This window comes from Pleurodeles waltl, chromosome 5, assembly GCF_031143425.1.
Source record: "Pleurodeles waltl isolate 20211129_DDA chromosome 5, aPleWal1.hap1.20221129, whole genome shotgun sequence".
Lineage (NCBI taxonomy): Eukaryota > Metazoa > Chordata > Amphibia > Caudata > Salamandridae > Pleurodeles > Pleurodeles waltl.
This window is the reverse complement of record NC_090444.1, coordinates 1,801,607,619-1,801,630,018: the sequence shown is the minus strand read 5'-3', so window position 1 is coordinate 1,801,630,018 and position 22,400 is coordinate 1,801,607,619. Positions and strand designations below refer to the sequence as shown.

General features: G+C 44.8%; 1 protein-coding gene across 1 annotated transcript in view; it reads left to right on the top strand.

Moving 5' to 3' along the window:
- Window positions 1-22,400, top strand: part of POLR1C (RNA polymerase I and III subunit C) — an 86,179-nt gene that overhangs the window by 22,328 nt on the left and 41,451 nt on the right. The window contains exons 2-4 of the mRNA XM_069236257.1: window positions 339-410; window positions 10,490-10,597; window positions 11,589-11,721. Of these exons, the coding sequence (XP_069092358.1) occupies window positions 339-410; window positions 10,490-10,597; window positions 11,589-11,721 (313 nt within the window). The remainder of the gene's footprint in view (window positions 1-338; window positions 411-10,489; window positions 10,598-11,588; window positions 11,722-22,400) is intronic.

Genomic DNA, 22,400 nt, shown 5'->3' with positions numbered 1-22,400 from the left:
CTAACCATTTTAAGCAGCACATAGTGATCTAGTTTGATGCTTTTCATGTTCAGTCTGTAAAGTTGAAGCTACCAGCACAATTGCTTTTAGCACCTAACAATATTTTCCAGATTACCTTGCACAAGATTCCAATGAACCTTGATGCTTCAGTAAAGTAAGATGGAAAAAATCATTTATTGTGAAATTGCAATGTGATTGTTTGGACAATTAGGGATTTGACTGTCACACTTAAACACTTAGATCCCATAAAGGCAAAAGTGTGTAGATCTAGAAGACATTATGAGGTCAATCTAGGCTGAGTCTTTTGTTCATTCATTCCTGTTCTGCTTTTCATGTAGGTGCACACAACTGATTTCCCTGGGAATTATCATGGCTATGATGACAGCTGGGACCAGGCGAAGTTTGAAAAGGTAAGGAGTTTTTGCTTGGATTACTGCTGTGCCCATTGCGCGGTTCTTTGGTTGAGATGTACACATTTCTGGGTTCTGTTTTGGCATTTATAAATTCACTGTTTGTACTTGAACAGCTATACTGTTGCATGTAGTGGTTCCTGTTTAAATGTTTGGAAAGGAATATTTAGGGACGTGGTGTGTTTGTGTGTGTGCGTGGTGGGAGGGATTGAATTTGTGCTGATGACACTTACTGCCCAGAATTTATCTGCTACTCCTTTGTTTTCTTTCGCTGGGAGTTTGCAAATATGCAAGTTATAGGGTTTGTCCCTGTCCATCTCTAGGTTTTTTAGACTTGCTTCCATTTTAGGACTACCTGTTTCAGTTTTTTGTTGTTTATTCTTCCGATGAGCAGTGTCTTCAGGACAACATTCTCCTATGGAGCTTGCTCTAACCAGCTTAGCAAAGTTGGTAGGCCGTGGAACTATTGTGATTCAAACCTGTGATTCCTGTTTGCACTAAGATGTGTGAAGCACTGTCTGGTACTGTGTATGTCAGTCTGTTATGGTATTGATCAGCAGATCCTTCGGTCACAGTCGGAGAGCCGTGTAAAAAAAAAAAAAAAAAAAAAAAAAGAACAAAGAAAAAACGAGCTGCTCCCAAGCTTTGACACCATCACAAAAAGCTCTGGTGTTTATTAATGTTAGTAAGGCTGCATTTTAGTGATGGCTTTTACACATTTCATCTGTTTGCTTTTATTCTAGGAAAGCGAGGAACTTTCTGCTTGTTTAGTTAGCCTTTGCACTACATATAATCAGCACTTTTTGTCCAGGGCTATGGAACGCAGTACACAATATTCTAGCTTGTGTTGCCCATTCCGAAGACAACTTCTATTACATAGACACAGCATTGCATTGGAACTAATCTTCCAATGTGGTATTTTATTTTTATATAAACGGTACACTGACCAAAGGAGGGGAGGGCAGAGGGCATTCTGGGTACGACTATGCTGGGATGCATGCTGTGTGACATGCAGCTCAGCTGGAGCTAACCTACCAGCTTCCTGAGAGGATTGCCATCTGCACCACAGGCTAATTCCTGACACTATTTCCTGGTATGGGGCTGGGGCTGATCCCTTTGGGCCAGGCAGAGGGTTACAACCACTATGCTCTTAGAGTAGACATAGGGTGAGGGGGGAGCCTCTAGTACATCTGGAACCACACACATCATGGTTGGATTGTTCATCATCTTTACCATGTTCATAATGCTGATTAACTTGCTTTGTTTCATCTGCCTAATTACCGCAGCTCACTCTTTATACGCCAGACTGTGCAATTGTATCAATAAATGCATTGAAAACTTAACTTCCATCTTTTGTCTCGCCTTGGCATGCATGAGTAATAATACAAAAGGGTACACTCTGTTTCCACAGCTTCCTTGGGAGTCGGAGTGTTATGTTTAGGTTACCATAAACCCCTTTAACCCCAGTGGTTTTGAAGGTTGGGGTGAGGCACTGTGGGCTACCCAGGGGTTAGGCCAGCAGTTATTACCTGCATGGATAGACTCCATCTCCCACACTTTGTACTTCTGCAGTCCTAAACACGCAGTCCTATTACCAAAGTAGGAACCGCATAACAAGGGTGTTTATGTAGGGGGCTAAGTGAAGAAAGGCAGCAAGAGCTCATACTAACAACACAAGGCTTAAAAACAGGCTCCAAATTGGGTACTCAGGGTACTGCTGCAACGCAACTGGAGTTAAATATCATACATAAGCATTCAGATTAAGGAATCTTTTTTTTAAGTCACAGAGCATCTCTCAAGCATCTGAAGTTCATCTCCAACTGGACCATAATAGACACCAAAAAAGGATTCATGTAATTTGGTCATGAGTGAACAAGGCAAAGCACAGTTTATTTTATTAGCAGTATTTATGGGGCACACACTTGACCTCAGTGGGCAGCCGAGCATTTTACATTGCCAGTGTGGTGCTACATAATGTATATATGAATTCTTATACAGTGGGAAGTGATGGAAGAGATGAAGCTAGAGGTAAGAATGTTTCTTTGTGTGGTAAGTAGATAGAGAAAATGTGGGTCGAATCTTCGTAAAGCTGCTTGAAAGAGGGAGCAAGTCTTAAAAATGGGAACAAATGCTTCCAGTCTTGGAGGACGAAGGGAGGGAGACATATTTGTCGAGTACATTGTTTATGGGTGTTTTTGTATTTCAAGTTTGGTAAGGGAGTTTTTCTGCATGTCTTACTGGGGGTTTAATCTTGCCTGCCATTTAATCAGTTTTATTTATATAGAGGTTTCTGTAGATAAGAGTGGATGCCTTTACTTTATGCAAGGAATTATGTATTCATGTTTTGCTTAGTTGAGGATCAGATCAGCCAGAACATTCGTCACTGGTGTCAAGGAGGCATCTGAGCATGAGATACTAGGTCTTAGGCAACAATAAAAAAGTCACAAAGTGTCCTGAAATGCTTTGTTTGCAGCAGGCTGCCCCCCTTGAACGTAAACACTATTTGACTTCTGTTAAGATAGTACGTGAGCTTAAAAAACACCCAAGAAGTCAGTAAAGGAAGTAGTCTAGTAAGTAAATTTTTATACGAAATTTTACGTACATCTTTGATGGAGAAGTGTTACTGAAGGCAGTTTACTCTGGAAATCTGCAAGATCTGCACATGAGTATGGGATGAATCCACATAATAGTTTCAGTAGTCATGATGCCAGTGAAGTAATGCTTTTAAAACTTCGCAACTTGTTGCTGCCCCGATGCAGAATTGTAACATCTACACACAGAGTTAAACCTGAAACCTTGATTATGCAATGAGTGTACTTTAATACGGAAATTGAAGAAAGTGTTTAAAATATGTAGCTTGAAATTTTTCATGACCCGGGTTGATTTTAAAAAATAAAGAGGGTGTCTGAATATTGGACATCTTACCCATGTGGTTTAGATCTATCCGATATATTTTCCAAATCCAATATGCATCCAGGATTTACTTCTTTACAAATTGCGTATCTGGGATGGAAAATTATATCGGTGTTCAGTTCACTTTTTATTCTCTAGTTTCATTTTTGTATTTACAGGTTGGTCCTCCATACCAAACACCTGCAAGTTTCAGTAATGACGTTGGTGGAAATGAGTCATGAGAATTTTGCTTTTGTGTTGTATATGTATGCTAAAATGTACCATTGTCTCCACAACTGGCACAAACCTGGCACCCAGGTAAGTCCCTTGTAACTGGTACCCCTGGTACCAAGGGCCCTGATACCAGGGAAGGTCTCTACGGGCTGCAGCATGTCTTATGCCACCATAGGGACCCCTCACTCAGCACAGACAGACTGCTTGCCAGTTTGTGTGCACTGGTGGGGAGAAAATGACTAAGTCGACATGGCACTCCCCTCAGGGTGCCATGCCAACCTCACACTGCCTGTGGCATAGGTAAGTCACCCCTCTAGCAGGCCTTACAGCCCTAAGGCAGGGTGCACTATACCACAGGTGAGGGCATAGGTGCGTGAGCAATATGCCCCTACAGTGTCTAAGCAAAACCTTAGACATTGTAAGTGCAGTGTAGCCATAAGAGTATATGGTCTGGGAGTTTGTCAAAAACGAACTCCACAGCTCCATAATGGTTACACTGAATACTGGGAAGTTTGGTATCAAACTTCTCAGAATAATAAACCCACACTGATGCCAGTGTTGGATTTATTAAACAATGCACACAGAGGGCATCTTAGAGATTCCCCCTGTATTTTACCCAATTGTTCAGTGCAGGACTGACTGGTCTGTGCCAGCCTGCTGCTGAGAGACGAGTTTCTGACCCCATGTGGTGAGGGCCTTTGTGCTCTCTGAGGACAGAAACAAAAGCCTGCTCTGGGTGGAGGTGCTTCACACCTCCCCCCTGCAGGAACTGTAACACCTAGCAGTGAGCCTCAAAGGCTCAGGCTTCGTGTTACAATGCCCCAGGGCACTCCAGCTAGTGGAGATGCCCGCCCCCTGGACACAGCCCCCACTTTTGGCGTTCCACAGGGTCCAGCGACCTCTGAAGCCTCAGAGGACTACCCTGCATCTAAAAGGACCAAGAACTCCTGAGGACAGCGGCTCTGCTCCAAAGAAGAAACATCTTTGTAACAAAGAAGCAACTTTTAAAGACAACACGTTTCCCACCGGAAGCGTGAGACTTTGCACTCTGCACCCGACGCCCCTGGCTCGACTTGTGGAGAAACAACGCTACAGGGAGGACTCCCCTGCGACTGCAAGCCCGTGGGTAGCCAGAGTTGACCCCTCTGAGCCCCCACAGCGACGCCTGCAGAGGGAATCCAGAGGCTCCCCCTAACCGCGACTGCCTGCTTCTAAGAACCCAATGCCTGGTAAGGACACTGCACCCGCAGCCCCCAGGACCTGAAGGATCCGACCTCCAGTGCAGAAGCGACCCCCAGGTGGCCCGCTCCCTTGCCCAAGTGGTGGCTACCCCGAGGAGCCCCCCCCCCTTGCCTGCCTGCTTTGATGAAGAGACCCCTGGGTCTCCCATTGAACTCCATTGCAAACCCAACGCCTGTTTGCACTCTGCACCCGGCCGCCCCCATGCCGCTGAGGGTGTACTTTTTGTGCTGACTTGTGCCCCCCCCCCCCCCCCTCGGTGCCCTACAAAACCCCCCTGGTCTGCCCTCCGAAGACGCGGGTACTTACCTGCTGGCAGACTGGAACCGGGGCACCCCCTTCTCCATTGAAGCCTATGTGTTTTGGGCACCACTTTGACCTCTGCACCTGACCGGCCCTGAGCTGCTGGTGTGGTAACTTTGGGGTTGCCCTGAACCCCCAACAGTGGGCTACCTTGGACCCAACCTTGAACCCTGTAGGTGGTTTACTTACCTGCAAAACTAACAAACACTTACCTCCCCCAGGAACTGTTGAAAATTGCAGTGTCCAGTTTTAAAATAGCTTATTGCCATTTGTGTGAAAACTGTATATGCTATTTTGCTAATTCAAAGTTACTAAAGTTCCTAAGTGAAATACCTTTCATTTAAAGTATTGTTTGTAAATCTTGAACCTGTGGTTCTTAAAATAAACTAAGAAAATATATTTTTCTATATAAAAACCTATTGGCCTGGAATTGTCTTTGAGTGTGTGTTCCTCATTTATTGCCTGCGTGTGTACAACAAATGCTTAACACTACCCTCTGGTAAGCCTACTGCTCGACCACACTAACACAAAATAGAGCAATAGAATTATCTCTTTTTGCCACTATCTTACCACGAAGGGGAACACTTGGACTCTGTGCATGCTATTTCTTACTTTGAAATAGTACATACAGAGCCAACTTCCTACAAGGAAGCTTTAACGTGTAAAAAGACAAAATAACAAAGTAATACTGTAGACTGATGTGCCACATAATTTGTCTTTTCTTGCCACACAATTTAATCCATGCTGCCGCATAAGTCACCCAATCAATCACGTGGGTGGCTTGAATTCAATTCAAATCAAATCAAATCATTAACATTTATAAAGCGCGCTACTCACCCGTGCGGGTCTCAAGGCGCTAGGGGGAAGGGGGTTACTGCTGCTCGAAGAGCCAGGTCTTGAGGAGTCTCCGGAATGCGGAGTGGTCCTGGGTGGTCCTGAGGCTGGTGGGGAGGGTGTTCCAGGTCTTGGCTGCCAGGTAGGAGAAAGACCTCCCACCCGCCGTGGAGCGGCGGATGCGAGGGACGGCAGCGAGCGCGAGGCCGGTGGAACGGAGGAGACGGGTGGGGGCGTAGAAGCTGAGGCGTCGGTTGAGGTATTCAGGTCCCTTGTCGTGGAGGGCTTTGTGTGCGTGGGTGAGAAGTCGGAAGGTGATCCTTTTGCTGACTGGGAGCCAATGCAGGTGTCTCAGATGTGCGGAGATGTGGCTGTTGCGGGGTACGTCGAGGATGAGGCGGGTGGAGGCGTTTTGAATATGTTGCAGACGTTTTTGGAGTTTTGCGGTGGTCCCAGCATAAAGGGTGTTGCCGTAGTCCAGGCGGCTAGTGGCTAGGGCGTGGGTCACGGTTTTTCTGGTGTCAGTGGGGATCCAGCGGAAGATCTTGCGGAGCATGCGGAGGGTGAGGAAGCAGGAGGAGGACACAGCGTTGACTTGTTTGGTCATAGTGAGCAGAGGGTCCAAGATGAAGCCGAATTCATAAGTGTAATGAGCTCCTGGGCAGTAAGAGGCAGTGCTGTATTAAGTTTGGAGGTAGCGATGTTCTGGGGTCGAGCCTACATACAAGGGGCCTAGGCAGGGGAACCCTTTCATATGGTGGGATATACTGGTCATCACCAATGGCGCCTGATGGGCACCGCAATAAAAAGGCTGCTAGGTGTGGGGAACCAGGGGTTATTCCGGAAAGCAACCCCAAATGCTGTCTCAATAAAAGCATCTTCCCGAGGGACAATGACTACATCAGTAAATCAACTGTTCCATAACATTCAACAGGCTAATTATAATTGTTTCTATATGAAGAGCGACAAGTGCACCCCTGCCAGTCTGCTGAGAGTAGCGCTGTAAAAACAGGTGTACATATGACCCAAATGCACCCGCCAAAGTCAGAAACAACAACTTATCACTACCAACGCAGGTAAGTTTCAAGCAGCTAGCAGCTCCCAGCTACCTATAAGTAGATCTCCTATGTGTAGCCCGGCTGACTAAAAAAAATATGTTTTTACTTGGCTGAATTAATATACATAAATTTAAAGGTAAAATTGTGTTTTGGAGACGAAAATGTGTGTATTTTCACAGCTCACACGCTGATGTATGGAGAAAAATTGTACCAGAGGCAGTGCCCCTATGGCTGTTATGTATTACCGATGTGGGGGTATTTCACATTGACAAAGTAATTTTTTAGGCTCAAACCTGTGATAGCATGCGCTAGCACATGTGTATCGCTTACAAAACGCTGTTGTAGTTGGAAAAGGGCTTGGAGCCCGCCTGTCGCTCTCCTGTAGACAGGCTACAAGCAGCAAGGTGCTGAGCCCCTCCTAATCTGGCACAAACAGGGTACCAGTAGGAGAGCCGGCAGGTTCCAGGGTCTCATTCTCAGGGGCACCATTGTAGGTATTCACCAAGGTGGGACATGGATGCTGTGCAGGAGGGCGGATATGTGGGGAGAGGCTGGGACTAAGGGCAGGACGGTAATGGGTTCTTTACTGAAACAGAAGTTAACCCACCGTTGGCCCATTGTCCCTAATAATCTTGTAAAAATGGAGTGCAATGATGCTTATCCTGTAGGACAAAATGTCCTTTGCAAAGACAGTAAAGCGATCATTTAACCTGTGTTGTAAACTGAGCTGGGTTAAAGAAATGTGTTTAATGCCGCGCACAGCATGCAGCTCGCCACCTGGCTATACAGGGCAGGCCTCAAAAATCATAAAAATGTTACTAGACCTGCAGGTCGAGTAACTTGAATAAGCTACTGCAATGTACTTGACCCTTAAACGGGTCTCAAATATTTTAGTTTACACAATTACCTTTTTCTTCATTGTCCCATATGAGTGCACCTTCAAATATGTGAGCTCAGTATTTCTTCTGTACAAAAAAACTCTTTGTTTGATTAAATAGACTAAATGTTTGCTCCATGCATCAAAAGAATCAAGCCCACATATAGGGAACACATGATCTATTACTTGCCTCTTAGTTTACTAATAGCATTGCCATCAGGGCAGGAGGGTTTCTCAGTTTGTTTAAACACTTTTAATAAATATATTACGAAAGCATGATGTGATTGCACATTGTCATTTACAGACAGAACATTTCCAAGAAATGTCCAAAAACCTCCCCACTAACTTGCAGCTTTACTGATAAAACTATATAATGTATTAACAATCTGTGAAAATCAGGTTTCAGAAAACATATTGATTCTTTACACATAACCAAGTAAAGTGTTCTGATTTGTTTGGGCTTTCACAACTACCAAAATATATTTTGGAAATGTTTGTACAGTTAACTTAGCTATTTAGGAAAAACCTGACAAAATCCTGGAACTCTGCAGTAAGGAGAAAAATTAATTGTAAGACAAACTGACTTTTGACCTCTGTCTCTGAACATATAGCAAATGTGACAAGAAGATTTCAAGGCTTCTTTATTGCTGGCCCACTTTCAGACTGAATAGAGACCTGTTCTTCGTCAACTCGCCAGAAGGGGCGAGTAGATCCTAAAAATAGCCCAACCCCATAAATTATGGCTTACCATAGTGAGTGGTCGAGTGGATTTTTCGAGGCCTGCAGAGTAAGCATGGTGAGTGGTAATAAAGGCAGTGGAAATAGACCTTACAAGACTGTAGTATCTTTCATTCAATAACATGAAAAAACTATGTTACCAATACCCAATTACTTAATTTACTCAATTAAAAAAATATATATTTGTGTGTTTCGGGCATAGGTTTTCTAAGCTACACGTTTCAGCAAGTGCCAGCAGCAAGAATGGCTTTATTTAGCTTGCCACTTCTTGGGCCTAAGCACTAGTGGTTGGAGGCTTAAGTGTAACACACCGGGAAGGGTCTTTGGTTATGATAAAACACTAGCCTTGGTTGCACCAATATATTTGATGACTGTAACCATAGGTGTGTAAAACAACAAGAGAGGTTTGCCCAGGAAGGCTGCACTCGCAGCCCTGATGCGGGTGCTTTTTTCACAAGGATGGGTAGGGCGGGTGGCCTCCCTGCTTGGGCAGAGGAGCACACTACTAGTGTAAGTGAACAAGGCGCGCAGCAAAGTTCGACAAGACACACCAATAAGGGAGAGGATGTGGCGCTACAACCAGAGCTACAGTCTTTAGAACTGGGGAACCATGTTTGAGTCACTCCAGTATTTGGTGCCTGGGCATGCCTATAATGTTCTCAAAAGAAAATTTTGCAAAAGAGGTTACCCTGCCTTAGGCCGGGTTCTAGATACCAAAAAAAAAATATTTTATTTCTGATGCAAATGAAGTGCTGACCTGCACAGTACATGCCGGCAGGGCATAACATATTCTGCCACTCAAGCAAACAAAGCTCTCAATTCTTCACACGTCCATGCGTGAAGAGCTCAGCAGCCCTGATCCATTTAATTATATTCAGAGTTTGGCATAAAACACTATACAAGCAGGACTTCAAGTCCCAGAATTCACAGAAATTGTGGACTACCTAGACTTGATTGATCAAAAAAATAAAATAAAATCGGGAGTTTTGTAAACAAAAGGAAAGGAATATCTCTATAGACCACTGTGAGTAGCAGGACAGAGGATGGGGAAAGGTAAAACAAGAAAAAAAGGCTAATGAGGAAGCAGTGGGAGGGGAGGGGGGAAAAATAGTAACTCAATCACATTGGGAGCAGCGGATGGGCACAAATTAAGTTAAATCAATTAGTGCTTGGTCCCTGCTCCACGGACAGGACCGGCAATGATGGCAGGCCTGAAGTGGACAAATTATGAGGCCGCAAAGAAGAGTGCCACGCAAGCCAACAAATGGTGTGTGACAGGCGGGCTCCAAGCCCTTTTCTAACTACAACAGCGTTTCGCATGCAATACATATGTGCTAGCCCATGCTATCGCAGGCTTGACCCTAAAAATGACTTTGTCAATGTGAAATACCCCAACATAGGTAATACATGACAGCCATAGGTGCACTGCCTCTGGTACCATTTTTCTCCATGCATCAGCGTGTGAGCTCTGAAAATACATAAATTTTAATCTCCATAACACAATTTTACACATATTAATTCAACCAAATAAAAACATATCTTTTAGTAGTCTGGCCTACACATAGGAGAGCTTCTTATAGGTAGTTGGGGAGCTGCTAGTTGCTTGCAGCATACCCACTCCCTGCAGAAGCCTGATATAGAGACACATTTTTTTTTCTTCGAGATTGTGTTCTTCCATAAAATGTCCCTTTCATGAAACTGTAGAAGTTAGGTAAGGTCTTTACGCTTCTGAATGTGACGATTTATAGTGAATTTCTGTAACAGAGCTCACTCTTCCCTCGGGTATTGCCTTCATTTGGTGTCACTATGTACCTTGTGATGAGCATGAGACAAGCCTTGCTGGTGGAGTTACGACTTGCATTCTCATGCTTGTAGAACTTTAACACACTCCATTTACATTTTAGAACTTCCGCATAGACGTGATCAAGATGGAAGAAAGTACGTTGGAGTTTGACATGGTGGGAATTGATGCCGCAATTGCCAACGCCTTCAGGCGCATCCTTCTTGCTGAGGTATCATCATGTGTCCATGTCTGTCACTTGGTGCAGGGCGAGTAGTGTGCTGAGAACTTCTTGGGTGCTTATTTGTATTGAATAATATGTGCAGAATTTCACATAAACTGTTGGGGCTCGTGGCAACCAAAACATATGAACTGGCATAACCAAGACTTTTAGGTGGACAACTTTAACATGCCAGAAGGTATGATACCACGATGAGCAAAACCAAAATAATTGATGGACTGAGTGTTGAAACTTTTCAAACACTCACCCCCAGTCACAGATCTGGGTTTAATCCATCGTTATTTTGCTCGCCATGTCAACCCAGTTTGGACCCAGCCATATGCAAATCAGGTTTGACCCTGCTCCCCATGGGAACAGTCCAGCCCGAGAGAGATGCAATCTGTTGTGGTTTATATTTCTACAGCATGGCAATCTGCTCTCTAATTTTGACCTAGGACATTTTTTAGACCAGCTGTTTCTCTTCTTTTTATTCTTCCATATGCAGTGTTCTTCTGATGCATGTGTAATATTATTATCCACTCCCCCACTTCCTCCTGTTTTCCATTCCTAGTACTCCCAGCTAACACATAGGCGAACATCGTCTTGCAAATTGGTTTCATTCCCACGTATCCTTTTCCTTGTGTATTATGTAAGGGTTAATTGCTGCATCAAAGAGTGTTTTCTAAGCAATGTAAACAAATGTTACCAAAGTGCCGTGCCCCATGGAGAAAACAAAACAGTTTGCATAGCTGAATGCTGTTTTTTAATTCCACCCACACTAGCTTTTGGGTACTGATCCTATTCCACCCTATCTCCAGCCATAGCCACGGTTTCATCCAGATGGTAATTTCCACCCTTGTGATTTGTTACAGGCTTTTCTCTGTTTTTTTGGTGAAGGTGGTGTTGCTTGTTTATCTCTGTGGACTTGTTGGTGGAGGGTTAAAAGGTGTCTGCTTGTTCTGCATTTGTGCTTCTGTCTTCATTCCTGTTTTCTGATACGTAGGTGCCTACAATGGCAGTGGAGAAGGTCTTTATTTACAACAACACCTCCATTATCCAAGACGAGATCCTGGCGCACCGGCTCGGGCTCATCCCCATTAAAGCTGATCCCAGACTCTTTGAGTATAGGAGCCAAGGTAGGTGTATGGAATGGATTACGAGTGGGGACCTGCAGAACGTCTTGGGGCCACTTAACACACTTTGCCAAACTGCACTAATGACTGTTGCCGAAATATTCTTATTCAAAGTATACTACCAGCATTAATGTGCCGGATGATTGCATCCCGCCCGGTTTACTCAGTGTAGGGCTGACAAGGACCTAATACCTGGCCAAGGACCTGTTTGGTAAGGAGCTGATTGTTTTGTGTGAATAGAACCTGCCTGAATAAGCTCAAGAACTGCAAGGCCTAGCTGCTGAGAATGCTACTGTGCGATGTCTGTTTCCTTGGGGGGGGGGGGGGGGGGGGCGCAATGGAGGGTGGGGCATTGCTGTCGCAGCCAAGTCCAACCCAAGCGCCAACAATAACGAGAGCTGGGATCTCCACACTTCCCAGAGAGACCAGTAATGAGCTTTTCACCTGAGCCACCAGGCACAGGGGAAGAGATCAAGACGCCTCTGGGGGAAAAAGCACTTGTGAAGCGCATATTGCCTCTGTTGCTTTTACTCCCCCGCTTTTACTCCCCCTGTGGCTGTCCCTTCCTCTTTGTTTGGAATGCAAAGGCATGTGTGTGCAGCCCCCTCCACCCCACTATATTGTGGCTGTCCTACTACAACCCTAGAGGCTGCCACTCCCCCTCTGAGGCAGCATAGTAGGAAAGTACCATCTTGCCTGGCATGTTACCCCCATTTTCACTGTATGTATGTTTGTTTTTGCTTTATGTCACTGGGATCCTGCTAGGCAGGACCCCAGCGCTCATAGTGTATGCCCTGTATGTGTTCCCTGTGTGGTGCCTAACTGTATCACTGAGGCTCTGCTAACCACAACCTCAGTGTTTATGCTCTCTCTGCTTTAAAATTGTCACTGCAGGCTAGTGACTAATTTTACCAATTCTCATTAGCACACTGGAACACCCTTATAATTCCCTTGTTAATGGTACCTAGGTACCCAGGGTATTGGGGTTCCAGGAGATCCCTATGGGCTGCAGCATTTCTTTTGACACCCATAGGGAGCTCAGACAATTCTTACACAGGACTGCCACTGCAGCCTGAGTGAAATAACATCCACAATATTTCACAGCCATTTTTCACTGCACATAAGTAACTTATAAGTCACCTATATGTCTAACCCTCACTTGGTGAAGGTTAGGTGCCAAGTTACTTAGAGTGTGGGCACCCTGGCACTAGCCAAGGTGCCCCCACATTGTTCAGGGCAAATTCCCCGGACTTTGTGAGTGCGGGGACACCATTACACGCGTGCACTACATATAGGTCAATACCTACATGTAGCGTCACCATGGTAACTCCGAACATGGCCATGTAACATGTCTAGGATCATGGAATTGTCACCCCAATACCATTCTGGTATTGTGGGGTAACAATTCCATCCATTCCAGGGTCTCTAGCACAGAACCCGGGTACTGCCAAACTGCCTTTCCGGGGTGTCCACTGCAGCTGCTGCCAACTCCCCAGACAGGTTTCTGCCCCCCTGGAGCCTGGGCAGCCCGGTCCCAGGAAGGCAGAACAAAGGATTTCCTCTGAGAGAGGGTGTTACACCCTCTCCCTTTGGAAATAGGTGTGAAAGGCTGGGGAGGAGTAGCCTCCCCCAGCCTCTGGAAATGCTTTGATGGGCCCAGATGGTGCCCATCTCTGCATAAGCCAGTCTACACCGGTTCAGGGATCCCCCAGCCCTGCTCTGGCGCGAAACTGGACAAAGGAAATGGGAGTGACCACTCCCCTGACCAGCACCTCCCAGAGGAGGTGCCCAGAGCTCCTCCAGTGTGTCCCAGACCTCTGCCATCTTGGATTCAGAGGTGTTGGGGCACAATGGACAGCTCTGAGTGGCCAGTGCCAGCAGGTGACGTCAAAGACCCCTCCTGATAGGTGCTTACTTCTCTTAGTGGCCAAGCCTCCTTTCTCAGTAGCCAAACCTCCTTTTTGGGCTATTTAGGGTCTCTCCTCTGGGCTATTTCTCAGGTAACGAATGCAAGAGCTCACCAGAGTTCCTCTGCACTTCCCTCTTCGACTTCTGCCAAGGGTCGACCGCTGACTGCTCCAGGACGCCTGCAAAACCGCAACAAAGTAGCAAGACGACTACCAGCAACATTGTAGCGCCTCTTCCTGCCGGCTTTCTCGACTGTTTCCTGGTGGTGCATGCTCTGAGGGCTGTCTGCCTTCACCCTGCACTGGAATCCAAGAAGAAATCTCCTGTGGGTCGACGGAATCTTCCCCCTGCCAACGCAGGCACAAAACCTCTGCATCACCAGTCCTCTGGGTCCCCTCTCATCCTAACAAGCCTGGTCCCTGGAACATAGGAGCTGGGTCCAAGTGTCTCCCACAGTCCAGTGGCCCTTCTGTCCAAATTTGGTGGAGTTAAGTCCTTGCCTCCCCACGCCAGACAGCAAACCTGTGTACTGAGTGATTTGCAGCTGCTCCGGCTTCTGTGCACTTTTCCAGGACTTCCTTTGTGCACAGCCTAGCCTGGGTCTCCAGCACTCCGTCCTGCATTGTCCAACTCGCTGAGTGGGACTCCGACGTCGTGGGACCCTCCTTGTGACTCTGAGTCGACCGCTGTCCTCAGATCTTCTAAGTGCCTGTTCCGGTACTTCTGCGGGTGCTGCCTGCTTCTGCGGGGGCTCTCTGAGTTGCTGAGCGCCCCCTCTGTCTCCTCCTCCAAGGGGCGACATCCTGGTCCTTCCTGGGCCCCAGCAGCACCCAAAATCCTCAACTGCGACCCTTGCAGCTAGCAAGGCTTGTTTGCGGTATTTCTGCGTGGAAACACTTCTGCATCCTCCTGCACGCCGTGGGACATCATCTGACCGAAGGAGAAGTTCCTGGCACCTTCCGTTGTTGCAGAATCTTCGGCTTCTTCCACCCGGAGGCAGCCCTTTTGCACCTTCATCCGGGGTTTAGTGGGCTCCTGCCCCCCCTGGACACTTGCGTGACTCTTGGACTTGGTCCCCTTCCTTTACAGGTCCTCAGGTCCAGGAATCTGTCTTCAGTGCTTTGGTAGCAGTTGTGGTTCTTGCAGAATCCCCTATCTCGACTATACTGTCTTTCTGGGGTAGTAGGGTAACTTTACTCCTACTTTTCAGGGTCTTGGGGTGGGTATTATGGACACCCTTACTGTTTTCTCACAGTCCCAGCGACCCTCTACAACCTCCTATAGGCCTGGGGTCCATTCGTGATTCGCATTCCACTTTTGGAGTATATGGTTTGTGTTGCCCCTAGGCCTCTGTCTACGTATTGCATCCGATTGTGATTCTACATTGTTTGCACTACTTTTCTTACTGTTACTTACCTGTTTTGGGTTTGTGTACATATAATTTGTGTATATTACTCACATCCTAAGTGAGGGTATCCTCTGAGATACTTTTGGCATATTGTCACTAAAATAAAGTACCGTTATTTTTAGTAACTCTGAGTATTGTGTTTTCTTATGATATTGTGGTATATGATATAAGTGGTATAGTAGGGGCTTTGCATGTCTCCTAGTTCAGCCTAAGCTGCTTTGCCATAGCTACCTCTAACAGCCTAAGCTGCTAGAAACACCTCTATTCTACTAATAAGGGATCACTGGACCTGGCACAAGATGTAAGTACCACAAGGTACCCACTATAAGCCAGGCCAGCCTCCTACAAGCATACCTTCACCAAAAATATGGATAGTTGTGGAGCATCCCAGACCCCATTTAGAAGACTCTTCAGCCCACGAGGAACCCTCTGCTGCCACCGTGGTAACACAATGAACGCTTTACTTATGTTGTAATCCTTATCCCTTCCTGAGCTTTTTATTTGATCACATCCAAATTGTATGCCCAGGCCTGGGTTTGCTGTTAACTTAGAGGTATAACTCAAGCTTCAGTTCACTGGTGAAGCCCAAGTAGGCCATAACTGGACTGGGGCGGCTTGTCTTCCCATCAGGATGGGACTAGGCTTGGTGGTTCGGGCTAGACTCCTGTTGAAGCAGAGCCAAGGCGATTTGCAGGAAGCCTGGGCAAAATTGTGTTTACACTAACATAATCTTCTATATTTTCTGGCATTTTGCATTAAGATTCTTATGTGAAATGTCCGAAATCATGACACATCATATAACTGAGATTTTGTTCAGGTAAAACTCATGTGATGGGACCATGTAGGGACTCTTGTTTGCATTGTGTGTGACTTTGTGTGAGTGTGTGTGTGGTTGGTTTTTTTTTTTTGTACTCTTTACTTTTTTACATTATAAACATGAAATGGGTTGTTGCAGTGCATTTTGCACTAAAAAAGTGGGAAATACCGGATCAGCATTTCGCGTACTAATGTGTAATTTGCATAATTTTACAGGCAGTTTGTGCAGTTTCTGCTAAGTAAAGTATACCATTTTACCCAAGGCTTAATTTACATATGGACAGTCTTTCCGGTGTGTCATAGTGGGCAGAAAAACAAACAGGAATGCATCCCAAGTAATTATCAATGGTTGAGATTAAATCAAGCATTCAACCCATCATTTTAGGTATGGCTGCACAGTGCAGCAGTTGCTAAACTTCGTGATTCCCAGAAAAAAAAAACAGCTTAAGAAGCACTACTGGAAAGAGGCTTTAGATCTGCCCACATGTTGAATCCCTTAACTACAGCATTATTGGACAGAAGGCCACGTGCTTCTACTGTAAAGAGTACTTTATGCCTTGTTAGGAAGCTTATGCTCGATACAGGTGGACTGAATGGGTTATGGTGCCAATTATGCAATTTGTCAGGTACCATAGGACTGATCGGTTATGACAAAGGTAGTAGGTCTGACTTATTTATTGTGAAAAGCGTACGTTAAAATTAATACATATATGGGAGGGTTATTACACTGTGGGTAAAGCCCAAACACTGGTATTTTGTTACATAGAATCTCACAGTTTACCCTAGCAGGCAAGATTTTTGGTGTTGGTTAACCTTGCTGACAAAACCTTTATTTTTATTATTTGTTCCTTCATTTTTACGGGCGAGTGCAAAGCGCTCCGTCCTGTGTTGTAATCTGTTTGGGCTTCAAACCACACCCATGTCACGTCAGTTTCTTTCATTGGTCCGTGGGCTTGCCTTTTGAAATCTGCTTGCTTTCATTAGTGAAAGGCATGCATAAGTCATGACTTTTCTGGTGTGTAGCCCTCCTCGAGCGCAGCAACCAAGAACTGAAAACATACGAGGCTCCACGTTTTCCGTTCGATTTCTGGACTACTTTTTCTCTTTTTTTTTTCACAGCGCAGAAGTTGAGCGCTTTGCATGACATCGACCCTGTTACATAGTTAGTTGCACTTTTGCCGGGTACATGGATAATTGCAATTTTGCAGATAGGTTTCACTACAAGTGAACTTTTATTTCCGTTTGTGTGTCTGCTTTGCGTTGATGGCGGCCGTCAGCTCACTTATGTGAAACTCTTACATTTCAGTTTATATGGCAAGAAAAGTCCAGTTAGTTATGTGAAACTGTTTTATTTTCATTTTCAATTTATGTGGCAAGAAAAGTCCGGTTAGGCGTTTACAATGCTAATTGCTCTAGCTCAAGCAAACGCGAGACCGGTTGCATTGCAAATGCTTGTTTTGCTTGCATCTTTTTGTTATTTTCGTATTTATAATTGCATTACAGGCATGTAAAACAAGCACATTGTACAGACATACATTGCAGTAGGGGAAGCTGGGAACAGTACTCCCAGCACAACTTGTAGATGTTGAACGTGTTAACTGACAATAGACATACTTTCAATTGATGTCTAAAAGCTACAAGAGGGGAGTGTGTCAAGCCTAGGATTTATTACGCAGTCCCTGGTCCGGTGCTATTGTTTCGCCAAGCTTAAAGCTGCCCTGGGATATCCCCTCAATGGTCAGCTTTCTCATATAGCATCATATCAAAGTGAAGTTTCAGCATTAACAGTATGCAGAGCAATATAACTACAGAAACAGTTAACAAACGTGGAGTCCGTTACAAGTGCCCTTCCGTCCTGCAACCCCACTGCTCCCTCCACTCCTCCCATCTAAGTCCCACAGTGAGTGACCCCAAGGGTTGTCTCCCATTCGATCTTTCCCCAGGAGGGACGCAAGCGGAGTAAGTGTGTTACCAGAGGCACAGCAGCAAATTTCTGCGTGCTAGCAGCTTATACAGTTGTGAACAATGTGTTATTACCAGCTGACAAAACCTTCATATAGAAGATTTGCACTGTGAGAATCGCTTAAGCCAACTGAGGAGGACTATGTATTGTTTTGTCAACTGTAATTGTGTTTATATTTGTAATTTTATGAGTATTGCAGTTGGGGAAAGCTTGTGCTCAATACAATAGGCTTGAGTTTGTTTTTTGATAAGTCAACAACAAAGGCTATATTCCTGATTGATTAATTGTAAAAGTTACGTTCTATGCCATACGTCTGATCTGTTTATTATGAAAGGTAATGAAAAAAGCAGTAGATCAAGTTTTTTTTTTTGTGTGTGTGAAAAGCATGTGCTAAATCCTGTCAGCCTTTAGGGTTTGATAGATATTACACACATTAGTCTATAGATAGGTGAAGTATTTCATGGAATCTTAGACATTATTGTGGTAGGCAAAATATTTTGTGTTGCTTTCCACAATGACAAACCTTGGAGTACAAGATTTTCAATGTGCTAATCCTTATTAGGCCATTTTAGGAGGGGTTGTATATTTTTTGCCAGCTACCATTTTATACGTATTTGTAATTTTGACTGTATTCCTGACAATGCATGCAAATTAATGGAAAACCAAAAACTGAGAAACTACATAGGAGGAAAACAAAATATGAAAAAACAATCTTCAGGACAGACAATTTTAAAGGAATACAAATAAATCGAAAATTAGAGGAAATATTTTAAAGGAAAGATAATTTATAGAAAATCCAAAATTACATTTAAACTTGAGTGTAGTTTAGAACTAGTGAGGGTTTTTTGGGTTCAAGGATGGGTAATATTTAGGGATGCGGGGATTTTTAGGGGTCAGAAGTGGGTGGAGTTCTCACATATAAAGGTGTTTTTATGATTCAGGGATGCTTAGAGTTTAGGCGTTGTGAGGGTTTTAGGTTTCACTGGTGATTAGATTAAGTGTTTTAGGGTTCAGGGATGAATGGAGTGTAGGGTTGTTTAGGGTTCACAGATGGGAGGAGTTTAGCGATGGTGAGGGTTTTTACGATACAGTGCTGGGTAGAGGTAAGGAGTAGTGAAGGCTTTTTAGGTTTAGGATTGGGTGGGGTTTAGGATTGGGTGGGGTTTTTAAGGATTCAAGGATGGGTTTAGATGTAGAAAGCGATTTTTAGGGTTAAGGGGTGGTGAGGGGTTTTTAGGGGATCATGGATGATGTTTAATGGTAGTGAGGTTTCTTTTTAGAGTTCAGGGATGGGTGGAGTTTAGGGGTGGGGAATGGGTTTTTAAGGGTCATGGATGGGTGGTGTTTAATGGCAGTGGGTTTTTAGAGTTCAGGATGGACAGTTTCGGGGCGGTTGAGGGTTTTTAGGGGTCATGGATGGGCAGTGTTTAATGGCAGTGACCTTTTTTTTTTGTGTTCAGGATGGGTAGAGTTTGGGGGTGGTGAGGAGCTTTAATGGGTTAGGGATGAGTGGGGTTTCGCATAGAAAGGGTTTTTTAGGGTTCAGGAATGGGGGAGTTTAGGAGCAGTGAATAGTTTTGGGATTGAAGGATGAGTGTTGTGTAGGGGTAGAAAGGGCTTTTAGGATTCAGGGATGGGTGTAATTTAGGGGTCAGAGGTAGGTGCATTTTAGGTGTAGTGAGGTGTTTTTTGGTTTCGGGATAGGTGGTGTTGAGTGGGTAGAAAGAGCTTCTAGGGTTCAGGGTGAAGTTTACACATGATGAGCATTTAAGGGGCAGGGTGGACGGTGTATAGGGGTTGTGCAGGGTCAGTGATGGATGTTGTCAAGGGGTGGTGAGAAGTTAGATAATTACATGCATTTGTAGTAATTGTTTGACAATGTAAAAGATATACATCTGAAATGAGGTCCCCTGAAGTAAAGCACTGATATAAATACCTCCAACAAAACTGCTTCTGAAAGTATGACCTGCAGCCACAACAGCACAGTGAACAAACAACGATGGGCTGGAATGCGGCCTTCAGCAATTACGAGTGACTGGGATTAATTTGAGCCTTCTTGCCTTCACGTTTTTGTTTTTCTAAGTGAAAACTCCACCAAATTATATAGAGCTTCCATCTGTGTAATCATTGGAAATTTATCCACAGCCTAACTTTCTACTTTCCCCTCCCAGTGGTATCAGGATTCAAATAAGGTACTAGAAGGACCATATGGCCTTGATAGGATACCTGTAAAATGCCATAACCTCAGCTGGTCCTCACACATCCCTTCTGTCTGTTGATCACAACTAGCACCAGGTGACTTCACACACAAGGATGCCTCACTTATTCTTTTTCTATCCTGCCTTTGCCTATCCCTTATATTCCAGACTTCTTTGCCATTGAATGTTTTGGGTAATTGTATAAATAACTCTTTAAGAGACATATTGTAATAGCAGCAATAAGAAAAACATTTGTAACATTTTAAAACATATCTCGCATGTTTTACGAACAACATCATACTTTAAACAATTCTTTCTGTCCTAATGTGACCCTCCAACCACGTTAGTGTGGAAATGTTGACATTTTGTGGTATAAAAACTCTTTCCAAAACCTAATGACCACTAAGGAACATTGAACGTTTCCATTTCTTTACAATAATCAAGCATGCGCTACCGCAAATAGATATGAAATTAGGCATGGCCATTTTTGTCTTTCGCCATATGTTAAATATTATCTCTCTCTTGTATCTTTCTACGTTTTTGCCTCATTATGCACAGTGTGATTACTTACACTATTGAGCACTGTTTTTCTATAAAACTATAAGTAATTTGTTCTTATTGTTTATGTTATGTAAATCTGACCTAAAACCATTCTGTTGCATGGATGGCCCCTGGAATATATCTTTACTCTTTATTCATTGATTGCCAATTGATAAGATTCATAATTATCTTGCCAAACCAAACTATTTGTTTTTATTGATACTAGGTTCAGCACTGTTGTCTGTTCACACGATACCACTGCATCTTAGACCTACAGGTTGCTCCGGTGGTTAATTGCTTTCTGACTCTCTTGGAACGTGATAGCCTAAGAATCTGAAATGTATTTAATACTTTGTACATTTTTATATTGCTGTCTTACTCCTCATACAGCATTTATTATCATCGCAGCTGTGTGACCCTAAGCTGCTGCTGTAATGTTCTGCTTTATAGCTGTGTTGGAGATTTATTTGAGATGCTTTTACTTCAGACTGAGGGTGGATTGGGAAATAAGTGAGCTGGTGGACACTGAGTGTAAAGAAATGGCTCCCTGTTGCAGTTACCCCCCACTTTTTGCCTGATACTGATGCTGACTTGACTGAGAAGCGTGCTGGGACCCTGCTAACCAGGCCCCAGCACCAGTGTTCCTTCACCTAAAATGTACCATTGTATCCACAATTGGCACACCCTGGCATTCAGATAAGTCCCTTGTAAACTGGTACTTCTAGTACCAAGGGCCCTGATGCCAAGGAAAGGTCCCTAAGGGCTGCAGCATGTCTTATGCCACCCTAGAGACCCCTCACTCAGCACAGACACACTGCTTACAAGCCTGTGTGTGCTAGTGAGAACAAAATGAGTAAGTCGACATGGCACTCCCCTCAGGGTGCCATGCCAGCCTCTCACTGCCTATGCAGTATAGGTAAGACACCCCTCTAGCAGGCCTTACAGCCCTAAGGCAGGGTGCACTATACCATAGGTGAGGGTACCAGTGCATGAGCAGGGTACCCCTACAGTGTCTAAACAAAACCTTAGACATTGTAAGTGCAGGGTAGCCATAAGAGTATATGGTCTGGGAGTCTGTCAAACACGAACTCCACAGCACCATAATGGCTACACTGAAGACTGGGAAGTTTGGTATCAAACTTCTCAGCACAATAAATGCACACTGATGCCAGTGTACATTTTATTGTAAAATACACCACAGAGGGCACCTTAGAGGTGCCCCCTGAAACTTAACCGACTATCTGTGTAGGCTGACTAGTTTTAGCAGCCTGCCACAAACCGAGACATGTTGCTGGCCCCATGGGGAGAGTGCCTTTGTCACTCTGAGGCCAGTAACAAAGCCTGCACTGGGTGGAGATGCTAACACCTCTCCCAGGCAGGAATTGTCACACCTGGCGGTGAGCCTCAAAGGCTCACCTCCTTTGTGCCAACCCAGCAGGACACTCCAGCTAGTGGAGTTGCCCGCCCCCTCCGGCCAGGCCCCACTTTTGGCGGCAAGGCCGGAGAAAATAATGAGAATAACAAGGAGGAGTCACTGGCCAGTCAGGACAGCCCCTAAGGTGTCCTGAGCTGAGGTGACTCTAACTTTTAGAAATCCTCCATCTTGCAGATGGAGGATTCCCCCAATAGGGTTAGGATTGTGACCCCCTCCCCTTGGGAGGAGGCACAAAGAGGGTGTACCCACCCTCAGGGCTAGTAGCCATTGGCTACTAACCCCCCAGACCTAAACACGCCCTTAAATTTAGTATTTAAGGGCTACCCTGAACCCTAGAAAATTAGATTCCTGCAACTACAAGAAGAAGGACTGCCCAGCTGAAAACCCCTGCAGCGGAAGACCAGAAGACGACAA